At 36.6% G+C, this 13936-nt stretch overlaps 1 protein-coding gene across 2 annotated transcripts in view; it reads left to right on the top strand.

Moving 5' to 3' along the window:
* Nucleotides 1-10267, top strand: part of LOC129896740 (NAC domain-containing protein 82-like) — a 32020-nt gene extending 21753 nt beyond the window's left edge. The window contains exons 4-7 of one of the 2 annotated variants that reach the window (XM_055972704.1): nucleotides 4526-5038; nucleotides 8987-9223; nucleotides 9296-9410; nucleotides 9856-10267. In XM_055972704.1, coding sequence (XP_055828679.1) covers nucleotides 4526-5038; nucleotides 8987-9223; nucleotides 9296-9410; nucleotides 9856-10229 — 1239 coding nt within the window. In that variant the 3' untranslated portion in view covers nucleotides 10230-10267. Of the gene's footprint in view, nucleotides 1-4525; nucleotides 5039-8824; nucleotides 9224-9295; nucleotides 9411-9855 lie in introns of both variants that reach the window. The other variant, XM_055972703.1, reaches the window with a different exon arrangement.
* The last annotated feature ends 3669 nt before the right edge of the window (nucleotides 10268-13936 follow it).

Below are 13936 nucleotides of genomic sequence, written 5' to 3'. Positions count from 1 at the left end.
CCAACCACTTTTGAGTTCATAATGAATGAACCCCCGGATGAAAAAAAAATATCCCCTCCCTTTTACTAAACCATGGGGAGCCCCGAGTAGTTTACCGGACAAATTGAGTTGTCGTGACGATACCTTTCAACATCGGAAATTCTCTTCATCACGAGACTGATCGGATCTGCCGTAGACACCCGAGAGATCTTCACAAGGCAGGCTAAAATAAAAAACTAAGAGGCGCTGTTTTCCAAAGTCTCAAATTGGTTCCGGCCTTGTTTCGTAGTGAATTTATGGATTTGAATACTTCTAACACTGATTTTTTTTTTGTAAATTCAACTTGACTTGTACCTAGAACAGAGAAAAAGGTCCAGCGAATCCTCGGGGGGGGGGAACCTGATTCCTTCGGGATACGGGTTCTCTTGGAATCTTTTTCTGAAAAAGAAGGAGAATCCTCTGTGAATCAGTCCTCCGCAGGTCAACCTGCTGTTCCGGTTTCGCATTTTCATTTTCTCTGCTCTGGTACTCTTTCGGTGATTCCATTGTGCACCAAAAGAAAAAGTTGTCGCGTACTGCTGCGCCAGTTGGTCGATTCGGTTCGTTCAACTTGAGGGATAAATTACGTGGCTGACCTGCCAGTCCATCAAATATCGTAGTTTATCCTTAAGAGCAGGAGGTTCCTTGTGTGAAACTTAGATGTTGAAGCACGCACCTCAATCACCCTGCCTGTGTGAATTGAACGAACTTAAAAGTACAACCAGCTTAAGCTGGTTTTCCACCGATTTTTTAGTGTTCGGCCATTTCTAGCAAAGCTCGCCAAAAAAATCACAATAGAAAAAGTTCTTCTTGCCGGGAGAGTAGCGTCGGAGACATCTTTATCTGAGGAGGAGGCTTCGTCGTCCGGCTCCTCATAAATGATGTTAGGATCGGCCGGCTCATCCTCGGAATCCGAAAAGAAAACATTCTCTTTTTTAGTCTGATTATGGCATGTGTCACGCTCATCTATTCTATAGTCAAAGCAGGAGCCTATCCTTAGCAACGTGCCGTGCCCCGGTTGTCATCTTTGTCTTTGTGTGTGTCTGAGTGGGACCTTTCCTCGTGAATTGCCTTCTTCGAGGCATGATCAGGGGGCGGGATTTCCCTCTTCAATGGTACGGTACCAGCCCGCCTCACCAAAAGTTAGCTAACATTTTTTCCAACTGGTCAAGAACTCCCTTTGAAACTGGAATCCCTGTAAGAAGGTGTATAGGCATCGAGGCCCGGGAAGCTCTAAAGGTAAGTTCAAGTCGGAAACATAGCGGGGGTTCTCAAGCTTAGGAGAGGAGACAGTTTCGCTGTCGTTAGATTGTGTGGCAACGTGAGCCAACGTCAGCAGAAAGGAGGAGAAGACGGAAGGCTGTATTCAAAATCTATGACTTCAAAAAGTCAATTTTTTCCTTTTTCTCGGGCCGACTTCATACATTCTTTTACTTATAGAAATAGTCATGCCAATCTTCTCGGTAAAGAAGAACTCGTTCGCACGATCTTAAGAGAGCCTAGTTCCACAAGAGCGTTATCACGAGCCTTTACTTGATGAAAGGCGCCCTGTAAGATGCGCCTGCAAGTTCGTTCCTTGAAGTATTTTCCTCTTAGTTTAAGCTCTTGGATGATATAATCCATCTAATCAAAAGGAAGGAGGAAACCTACTGAAGCCCAAGGTAAGGGAGGAGCGTCATGGCTAGAGGTCGAAGAAGCTCCAACCCCGGCGATCTAAGTGAGGCGATGCCTTTGAAGTAGCGGACCTATAGGTGTGACTGAACTCGCCGATCAGGCGTATCTGTAAACTTCCTAACACAACACAGAAATAGGAACAACACTTCAACTATTATTTACTGCCACCAACAATTAGAATATGTTTTACAAATAGCAAATTGAGAATACTTCTAACAACCAAGGTATTTCGAGGAACCTTAACCTCCAAATTTGCCAGAGAAAATCCTACCCCAAAACTGACCATCTTTCCTTCTTCCCAATACAATTTATCACAAAATAACTACCTAAACTGTTTGTTAACTGCCAGATAACTACTTGAAATACATACACATAATAATTAATAAATAAAACAGATACATTTAAGCCTTATTTACACCTTTCTTCCTGCGGTTATAGACCATCGTAACAACAGGTCTAACATAATGAGAATAATACTGAAGTGTTGTAATGTAAACAATAATATAGGAATTATTATGCCAGCAAAAACAATACAAGAAATGTTATGTAGGGATTACGTACTTGAAGGGTATTTTTGTCTTTCAGTAATTTTTTTCTCTGCATATTTTAAGCGCATGTTCATTCCACTTTTTATCATGCATAAGATGATGTACCTTATCAAAAAAAAAGATGATGCATAGCGTATCACATCACTAAGTATTGATATTATTTAGTACTGCAACCAAACAGTGTTTCCTCTGTTCCAGGAGCAATTCATAATTCAAACCTATCAGCATTCAGTCAATTCGATCCCAACACACACATGTTAAGTCTAAATAATATGAAAAATACAAAGCCAACGACTCCACAACTACTGTATGAGTTCCAAGTTACAGTAGTACTAACATTAACCGCAAACATATAGACTGTCTTTAGGAGCATAAAATTAGAGTTGAATTACAAAAATAGGCCAAAATAGTCCTATAGTTTAGGCAAAATAAGGATCCAGGTGAAGCAAGTGTAGGGATTATGGGATCCATCTTCAGCTTTACCTGTCACTCTTGCTTAACCGAAGTGTCAGTCTCAACTAGTATCCATGCAAAAGGAAGGGAGAGGGGTCAGTCCCACCCGACTTAATGAGATAATAATGTCAATTATAGCATTTTATTTAGGATAAGCGTAATTAAGAAAATCACGTATTAAGCAGAATCAGGATATGGTACACAAAAACAGTCCAATGTTTCTTTCTAAGGATTGATTTTGTTGTAGTTCATATTCATGTTGAAGTTGGAAAAAATCTTCTTTTTCTTGTTATTGTGGAAACAAAGGGAAGGCAAATGTCCGTAGGAGCTCAGAATCATCGATAGTCTCATTTATAAGTAAAACATGTCATGTATGAAAACTATACTACCAATTGATCAAATCATCATGATTTAACATTTTCCAAAATCATATTTCATATAAGAAATTTAGTTCTAACTCGCCCTACAAGTTAGGGTAATGCTCCTATCTCGGTAGAGCTTATAAACTGTATATTGTGGGAAAAAAATCGAACTTTTATATCATATCTCTATATAGTGGAATCTTCTTAAGCTAACCCAATATCCTTTCTGACACTATGGATTCACCATAGCCATTAGACCCCTTTAGCTAGGTTCCCTTCTAGAGCACAAGTGTGATAAAAACAGGCAGTGGTAGTTCGTTCCTACTAGTAGGGTACAAAATATCACACAAGGTGTACCAGGCCTAACACTCCTGATGTTAAGTAATGAAGATTTGGCAAAGTTGATTCCTAAACATTTCTTGTATAGCACAATATATTTGTCCTCGGACTTTCTTTCGATGTCAAGAATCAAAGTCAATAGTACATGGAAGCTCATAATTAAGCACATTCAAATCATATCATCTATGTGTGTGTGTGTGTGTGTGTATATATATATATATATGTATATATATATACACACTGTGTGTGCGCGCGCTTGCGCTTGCGTGTGTGTTTCGATACACACATTATTCTTTATCTACATGCAAATAAATCAACTTTAGTCCAACTATTTTAATGCAAGGAAACAAGCTTCAATCATGCTATAGTTGAAAATCAACTATGGAAGAGTTATCACTCATGTAACTTTTTGCCAACAACTCTCATTTTGCTTCAAACAATTGTGTCGTCGAAGTATCAATAATCTAAACTTACAATATAACATTTGGATATGAATTCTCCCTGAACTTATGAACTTTAAATTGTTCTAGTGATAGAAGTGATAGTTCCTGTCTTCCCAATACCCATTCACTCGATTCTTCAAGCTAACACATTATTGCAAGATTTTTGGTTAATAATATGGTTTCCCATTATCTTTTTCATGGTAGCTTTGGAAAACCCATCTCTTTATAAGCTTCTGTCACTGTAACTGGTGTTGCTGGCTTTTTATTTTGACTTCAGTTTGTTTTTTCCTTCCAAATTTTTAGATGCTGATGCGTCCAAGCCCTTCCTTTTAGTTAAAGCATCTAATGGGCTAGAAGGGCCCTTTACATGGGGCACTAGTGTTATCACACAGCTATGCAAGTGATTCTGGTGTCAAATGCTACTCTAATTTGTCTTCAACTCTTTAACCTTTATTTTAAAAGAAAAGACGTGTTTCCCGAATCGTATGTTTATTGTGATGCACCATTTAAGTTGTCTGTGTTACACAGTTTTTAAACTTCCTTAATTGTTTGAAACAGAGGCATATTTTAATTCAAGCTTTTCACTGTTTTCTGGATACATGTATATATTTAATATATCAGTCTTAGCTTTTATTATTTTCAAGCCCGTCTTTTTAATTATTACTCATCAGTATCCTTCTTTTAATAGGATGCATACGTGCTTTGCAAAGTATTTAAGAAAAGCGGACCAGGTCCCAAAAATGGAGCGCAGTATGGAGCACCATTTAAGGAGGAAGATTGGGAAGATTATGAGGCTCCTGCTGAACATAATCTATCCAGCATTCCTTCTTTAGCTATGCCTGACAATCAAACCTGCTCAATTGTGACCTGCATGGTTGACCCAGCAAGTGCATCTGGGTGTACTTCTACTGAACTGCACCAACCTTTTACCGAGCCTTACATACATGAGATGCCCGCTGAACCTAATTCATCTGGTTTAACTCCTGTACCTGCTATGCCTGACAACTTGAGCTGCTCTGTCATTACCACCGTGCTTGACCAAGGAAACAAATCTCTTTGGCCTTTAACTGAACCAGGTCCATCTTCTGCTGAGCTTAACAGTCAGAAGACACCTCAGGATGAGGAGGATGACATCGTTCAGCTCTTAGACCATTTCATTGAAGATCCTGCTGTATTTTTTGCTGGAAATGAGGATAATCTGGTGCGTATTCTCTGTTAGTTTATTGAGCTCATTGAGATAAATATTAACATTTAGTCCTACCATGCATGTTTATTAGTGGTATTTGTCAATCTCTCTAGTTAATAATTTCCTTTTTCTTTATTCTATGTCTTTTTAGTGCTGGAGTAAGAAATAGTAAATATGTATTCTGAGCATGGCTTTAACATTCTTCATATTTGAAAAGTCCAAGCACGACTGTTTTGATAAATAAGTGACAAGAAATAAAGCCTTTTAAAAAACAAGTTTTTACGCAGAGAAAAGAAATATATTGGAGCTTGGCTTTGAGAAATTGGCGATTAAATGTGGAGTGTACGCATACCTTAACCGTATCGTGAGGGGTAGAGAGGTTGTTTGTGATAGACTTTCCGCTCAAGGATAAGCAAAACAAAGCAGTTCAGGAAAAAATAACATAAGTAAATAAGCCACGACTAAATACTATATAAAGTAATTTGAAGAAAAGGAACAATAACTATCACAAAATAATACAATTATCGAAGGATAAGAAGTCAAGAAACACAATAACATAAATCGAAGGACAAGAAACGATAAAAGTAATACTACGACTACTAGTATAGAAGGATAAGCGTTTACTCTAAAAGAAAAAAAGTATAGAAGGATATGTGTGACAATACTCAATTGCGTATTGACCTACTACCCTAATTTGTGTCTTGCATAACCTTTTATCTAAGGTCATGTCCTCGGTAAATAGAAATTGCGTCATGTTATGTCTAAACACCTCTTCATAGTATTCCTCCTACTTCTCTCTTGAAATTTATAGCCAACCTCTCACACCTTCACACTAGGGCATCCACGCATTCTCTTCATATGTTCGAATCATTTCAACCTCACTTCCCTCATCTTGGCCTTCGCGTTTAAGTTGGTGACACTTTCTATCACACGACTCTGGATGTGAGCCTCCATTTCTTCACCGTGCACCAATTCGATGTATTACATCGTCGTCAATCTCCCCATTTACTTGAATAATAGATCCTAGATACTTGAAACTTCCTCTTTTTCTGATGCCTCGGTATCAAGCCTCACTTCCTCGGCAACCTCATTTGTGATGTCATTGAACTTGCACTCCAAGTATTCTGTCCTGGTCCTACTCAACCAGAACTCTTTAAATTCTAGGGATTGTCTCCAAACCTCCAACTTAGTGTGAATTTCACTGTGAGTCTTGTCAATCACAATTATGTCATCCACAAATAACATACACTATGCCACCTCACGTTGGATTTTCCACGTCAATTCATCCATCACCATAGAAAATAAAAAGGAGCTACGAGCTAACCCTTGGTGAAATTTTTGGGAAGTGCTCTGAGTTTTCTCCCATTGTCCCTTTCCTAGTTTTGATTCCATTATACATGTCCTTGATTGTCCTAGTGTACACCACAAGTACACCTCTAGCGTCCAAGCATTTCCATAAATGTGGAACCAAGGATCTATATATTATATAAAAGAAAGTTTGGTCTGTTAATTAGTCTAGTGGCAAGCTATTACATTGCCACTTTGGCAACTTTAGGACAATAATATAGTTATTCATGAGATTAAGTTGAGTGGCAAGTTACTACAAAGCCAAGTCAGTCTAAAACTCAACGAGAAGTAAATTCGGAAGTAACAAGATGATATAAGAAATAATTTAAGCAAAACTGGCAAATATACTAAAAATCTCCCAAGATTGATTGTCACGTGTACAAACTGTTAATGTAGTACAGAATATGCGCAAAGAAATACAATATCAAAAACAGGGCTAAAACATAAAAAGAGTAAGAGGTGTCTGCCGGAAGGATGCAACAACTACTTCAACAACTCCAGATGAGGTATCAGAATATTGATTAGATGCACGGGCCCTCTTGGGGTCTCCAAACTCCTCCCTCTCCATAAACTGCGCCTCCTTGGCGACACCCACAACAAACTGGGAGGAAGCCCCCTCACGGGCAGATCTGAACACAGCCGTAAGAATTGATAAGGATATTAAACCAAGTGACAAGCTAATAAAAAACTATATTATTATGTAATTATGCTAAATAGTGAATAAATTAAAATAAATAAGGAACAAAAAGGGTACAATAACTACCGAATTATCTATATTATATATGTAAAAACAAGAAAGTTTGATTCGTCATTTAGCCAAGAAGTTGCAACCTACTAAATTGCCTCTTGACAACCTTAGGACAGTAATATTCATGAGATTAAGCCATGTGGCAAGCTACTACAAAGCCACTTAGCAAATTTAGCAAATTTTCATAGTCCTAATGTTTCCAAGTGGCAAAGTAGTATGTTCCCACTTGGCTAATTGAAAAAGCAAGCTTGCATTTTTATATATAAAAATTGTCAAGTGGCATCGTAGTAGCTTGCCACTTAGCTTAATCTTATAATAACTATACTCATTGCCCTGAAGTTGCTAAGTGGTAGTGTGATAGCTTTCCACTTGGCTAAATGACAACAAATTTTCTTGCTTTTATATAGATATATTATCCAAAAAGTTGCAAGTGACTTTTTAGTAGCTTGTACTTGGCTTAATGACAAAACAAACTTTCTTGCTTTTATATTATAGATTATTTAATAATACTAAGAAGCGGATAATGTAATAAGATAATTAAGTTATAAAAAGATTACACTCAAGGGTATGACCTAGTGATGTCTCAAGTTTAGTTCCCAGAGACAAAACACTAGGTGAGTTCCTTCCATCTGTTTTAGCATTGGACAAAGTTACTTGATAGTTATTGGTGGGAGGTGGAGGGTATTTGTGGAATCAGACGAGGTGTGCGAAAACTGGCACACGATCTTTGCTGAGAGATAGGAGCATTCGGTGGAACCGGTGAACTACACTTGCTTCTGGATAGATGTGTGGGACAGAGGGCTCGCCGGATACCATGGTTATAAAAAAAAGGAGCAAAAAAATTACATCAACTATATGGCTCGTTCAAAATTACCGTTAAAAAATAACAAAAATCAAAAAACTATATGGCTCGTTGCCTTATATGTCATTAGAAATATTTTGTTATTGAGAAATAAAATGCCAGTATTATATTTGAAAATGAAAACAGAAAGTCCAAACGCTGTGACAATCGTAGCAAAAATTCCAAATTTGTTGGAATGAGTAACTTCAAAAGCAGACCAGCACACTTATGTCAGTGCTGATGGACGGTTGCAATTTAATGTTGCTTGAAGCTGGTAATACAAAAATTAAACATATACAATAAAATAGAATAAGGTTGCTGACAACTTGACAAACATGACTGCAATCTGGATTTCTTCAGTACTTTCATATTATATTTTAATTCACCATCTTATGCTTTGTAATCTTTTTCGGTTTTTCCAGTGATTGTAAAAGGAATATATTCCTACAAAAACCAAGGTATCTAATAGCTTTTAGAAGTATATTAATATAATTTTCTTTTTTTTACTGAGATAGAAAAGAGAAGTAAGACGTCAGTTGAATTCTGTTAAAGTGATTTGATCTAATATGCTCCAACAGTTGGATCACAATACTGTCCGCGCATCTCATGGGTTCCAATACTAGTATAATTTACACTCTAGATACTGTAATATAAGTTCTTACTTCTTTTAATTTACCTGTGAAACTGTCAAGTTGCAAGATTCAGAAATATGGAAACTTAGGCTTGTTTCATATGTCCATGTCTACCATGTTCGACTCCTGTTTGTAACAACTCTTTAGCCTCTCAAATCCCTGAAAATCCATGTCAATTGATATATGTTTTGATCAACCATATTATGATTAGATTTATTTTCATCTGTCTGCAGGGTACTAATGATATGAATGTTGAAGCTGCATCTTTCATTAATGGGAATGCCATGTACAATGGTCTTGGAAACCTTGACAACTGTGTAGAACTAGATCAAAGAACAGTTGATCTTTCTGTAATTCAGGGAACTGACTATAGTCATAACTCCATATTTCTCCAGGATGTTCCCTATCTGGAGCTCAATGATCTTGAATTCCCTGTGAGTCACTCTGCTGGAACCATTGAAATGGCATCAGTAATGATGGGCGATTTCTGTGTACCACGTAGTTCTGATGTTGACATGCGACAGTTCTGTTTTGGAAGCAATTCTTCAGCCAGAAGTCAGCAAGTTGCAGGCCAAAATCAGCTCCATGTGCTCCCTGAACATCACATCCAGCAAGTTAATCTCTCTGATTTGGTAGGGCAAGTTTCTTCAATGTTAATTTTCTCCTTTTTTTTTTGTATACTTATTGGGTTTGTGAATGTGCAGGTAAATTCTGATGCAGCTAATGTGAATCAGGTATACAATGCTGCATATGCGACTGTTTTTAGTTCTCACAAGCAACCAGAGGACAGTAGATACACTGCTCAAAACCAGGAAAGAGGTAGATCTTACTATTTCTGATGACAGTTCGAGTTCCAGCAGTCATGTACTATTCATTTGTCTCGCTAGTGTGAATGCGCACAGCAAGTATGAGATACTGGAAATTCTTGGTCTACAATGTTTATTTACGCAAACTGAAAAATCCAGTATGGACATAAATGAGTTATTTTTAATCTGGTATACTTTGGACATCTACAGTCAAAGTAGCTAGCTATCTCACGATTGTAATGACCGTGCTTAGAAGATACAGTTAAGTTACTCCGTATTGTTGTCTTTAGACGGTTTGATCGAGTTACCATAAGTAGTGCAGTATTTATGATGAGGTTGCATTAACCTCTAATATATGATTGGTGGAGGCTGCAGGTACTTGCTGCGGTCTTTGATGTGTGCTAGATTGCTCTGTGTGATCTCATTTTATCATAATAATTTTGTCCTCTTGTACTCAGGGGAGCAGCAAAGAAAGTTTTTCTCTTGCATATATGCTCATTCTGCTTCAAATTCTCTTTGTGCTGGCTTCTCTATACATGCCCAGGCTGAGGTGGTTCTTTGGGTTGATGGATGCACTGGCGACGCCTTGTTAGCTGTTTTGGTAGATTCTAGTACTTATCTTACCTGCCAGTCGACTGTTGATGAGGAAGATAAGGAAGTGTGTAATTATTGCTATGCTTTTATAACTTCCTTCTGCGTTGGTATTAGTTTAGCTTCCGTTTTTTGTTTCTGTCAAGATCGGAATCTGGGTGTGATGACACTTGTTGTTTTCCGCTGGACAACTCAGCCTAAAATTCAACATTTAAGGAAAAATAAAGCGGAAACAGTTTAAATGTACAAGTATTAAACAAAATTGGAAGTATTTTAACTAAAATAACCCTCAAGATTGGTTGTCAAATGTGTAAGCAGCTAAAACAACATTGAAATGAAAATACAAGTTTCAATGTATTGAACTCTCAAATAGAGTAAACTATAAAAGTACAGGAAATCTGAGAGTTCGTTGGGTGTCAATAGCTACCTCTCAATTCTCTGAAAGCCTCGGATAATCAGAAATTGAATAGTCATGGTTTGGGATCAAAACTTACACAAGTGTAGAAGCAAGTGGTAAGTATCAAACAACACGGTACCCAGTAAGTTGACTAACAAAATTAAGTAAATTTAATAGGATACATGAACTCTTTTTCAACCCAACCCAATCGAACCTTTAACTGCATCCTACATAGAAAATTAGCCCAATTTAACAGTTCATACTAAACAATTTAAATAATTCTCAAATCATAGCTTAGCATCACAAGCCACAACGTACAAATATTCACAAGTCAAATACAAGTATCAAGTTTGTCACACGAAAATGCAGGAATGTATATGCACACTAAATGATCATGCATGTGTGCAATTGTCGGCAAAGACCTCGACATCATAATTTTGTCGGAAATGACTTCGGCATAATAATCTCTTGTCGGAAATGACATCGGTGTCATAAATCTCATTGGAAATGACCTCGGTCTTATAATATCTCTTGTCGAAAATAACCTTGGCATCAATCTCTTGCCGAAAATGACTTCGACATTACAATCTCGCCTGAAATGACCTCGGCCTTGCAATCATGTTCATCTCATCACAGTGTTTCAGAATCAATGCAATCACCATGCTCAGACAAGTAATGGGGAACATATATATATATATATATATATATATATCAAGTCAAACAATCTGCAATCATAATCAGACTATCAAAGTATTTCATCAAATATACATAGATATAGGGATCACGATATGTCATACTTGAATTAATACAATAGAACATATCTTTTATTTACCCCGTTGATCAATTTAGATTAGTTGATATCATAATTCAATCCGTAATCTCATCCTTGTTACTCCCCAATACACACAACAAGAAAAATTCATGATTTTATAAGATTCACGGAGTTTTAAGAGTCCACTTTCCTTAGCCAATCACAATCAATCAATCCACGTGAGCCTTTCCCTTACAAATATACTCCGAATCGTCACAATCTATTCAAATAATGTTTCACAATCAAAAATCGAGTTCAACGACATCAAAAAAGTGAAATTCAGGGAAAATGGTCAAAACGACTCAAAATCCAATTTTAAAATTGGGGTCTAAGTTTGAAAATTTTTGGAGAAATCGTTCCTCATAGTCTTAGAAACTCAATGGTGAAAATCATTTCGAAAAACAAGCTCAAATCAAATTCGAATCATCATCTAAAGAAATTTTCCAAGGTTCTTGAGAAAAACCTCAATTTCACCAATTGGAAACCTCAAATTCAAGTTAAAATCAACAATTATCATTGGGAAGAGATGAAATTGAGTTAAAATGACTTACCCAATGAAATCCCATGAAAATTCCCTCTTCAAATCACCCCTATCGAGCTCCAATGTTCAAATATGGTGAAAAACGCCTTAAACCTCATCTAAATCCTCTTAGATGTAGCTTAAGCGACTGAGGTCCGCTTAAGAGAATCCTCTCTTTCGAGATCATTTGGTCGCTTTCGCGACCCCCGCATCCTCTCCATAGCGATCCCTCTGTCGCTTTCGCGACGTCGCTAAAGTGATGTCGCTTTAGCAACCAGGGGTTCACTTAGGCGAACAACGCTTAAGTGACCCTTGTCGCAAAGGCGATAAGCCTGTCACAAAAGCGGGATTCGCTTTAGCGATACACCCCTCGCTAAAGCGAGGCCTGCACCAGATCACAACAAAAAATCCCCTAAAAGACCAAGTCTCAAAGTCTCTGAATGACCCTCAAGATTCGATCGAAATTTCGTACATACAAACCATATATGCTACCACACTGATTTCGACGTTCTAGACTCAATAGACCATTGAAATTCGAATTCGAGGTCTCCTTGACCCGTAATTCAAAAAGTCGCAACTAAACCAACTCTATGCCTTAAAAGACTAAAACACCCTCAAAGCTTTCGAAAATTACACAGGAACTCTCCCTTCACCGAAAATCATCCTTCGAATCCCATAGAGTTGTTGGAATTAAATTCCGAGCATCTGATCTCCGAATGTTGACCAAAGTCAACTCTATGACCAGGAACTCAAAGATTTCCAACTCAATGCCTGAAATCCATGATATAACCCCGAATCTTATTCCATCAAATTTTCTAGACCAAATTCAACTTTTCGGAGCTGATGGAGTAGATGGAATTTCATTCCGAGTCCCGAAACTACGGATAACTTCAAATACCACTTTTAGGCAACTTAAGATTCTAAAACTCAAAGCCTATCAAAAATCTCAACTTTTCAAAGAATTTCACGAAACCAACTTTGAATACTGAACAACTATGACTCGGAGAAGCTACCGGAAAAAGTAAAATTGTCATTTTGTGAAAACTACCAAAAATGACCTCCAGGGTCATTACAGTTTCTCCCCTCAAATCTGGTGGACAATTCTTTTTTGGAGTTTGACTTTAGCAATACAATCTTTTTATTGAGACAGCTTCAAAAATATTTAAGTTATTTATTATCCTGATTTTAACCTCTAGTAAGTTGGGTTTTGAAGTGTGCTTCTGCCTTAAAGATGTACTACTAGTTCAGTGTGGCCAAGTCAACCTTCTGTATGCTTGCATACTTAGTATTGTTAACTTGAGTTGGCTTAATTTTCTTTTTCCTTCTCTGTGCTAGTGGGATTTTAATCCTGTCTCTTTATGTCAATTCAGAGAAACTATGTTGCTCAGGGTTTTAACAGCTTTAGCAGGGTGTGATACTCGACTAAGGGTGGACATATAATTGAAAAAAAGACCGATTGAATTTTGATTTTTCAGTTTATTTTTGTTGATTCATGGTTTAATCTTTTACAATGTCAATTTTCAGTTTTAAGAGTGCGAAAAAATTGAAGTTTTTGAAAAAAGAATAATCCTATATAGTCAAGCCCAAAGAGTGTATAACTTCTGATACCCTAAAACAAGTCTACAAAAAATAGCCATAATTAGTGTGGCCATATCAGATTTATCAACTTTTTGTAGCCGTATGAATTTATTTTTTATACATGATTAAAATCTTATAATTTAATGTCATCAGTCCTTTATAATTAGTGTATAATAAATATATAACACGTGTATAAACCTTATATAATGAGAAAATATAATTATACAATGATTATATATCATATAGTTAATAATTATATATTAACTACTGATCAAAAATATTATATAATGAGAAAAAAGAATGATACATTAATTATAAGGATAATTTCAAAGACACCCCTCCAGATTTCGCTCAATAATACTCATCTCCCATGTAGTTTATGATATTACTTCTACATTTCTTATATTGATTTTTTAACCTATTTAAAATATATATAAATTAATTATGATTTGATAAATTTGTCCCTCTTTATATTAATTTCTTCATATTATTAAAAATAGCTAATTTAATAAATACTTAAAAAATCAATACAAATAAGTTAATACTACTATATATTATATATAGATACACGTGTTTTTTCCCCAAACAAAGATACACATTTATTCATATTAATTTATTTTTGAAGTATTTATCAACCTTTTC

The sequence above is a fragment of the Solanum dulcamara genome, chromosome 7, assembly GCF_947179165.1.
Source record: "Solanum dulcamara chromosome 7, daSolDulc1.2, whole genome shotgun sequence".
NCBI lineage: Eukaryota > Viridiplantae > Streptophyta > Magnoliopsida > Solanales > Solanaceae > Solanum > Solanum dulcamara.
This window is presented reverse-complemented; position numbering and strand designations above follow the sequence as displayed.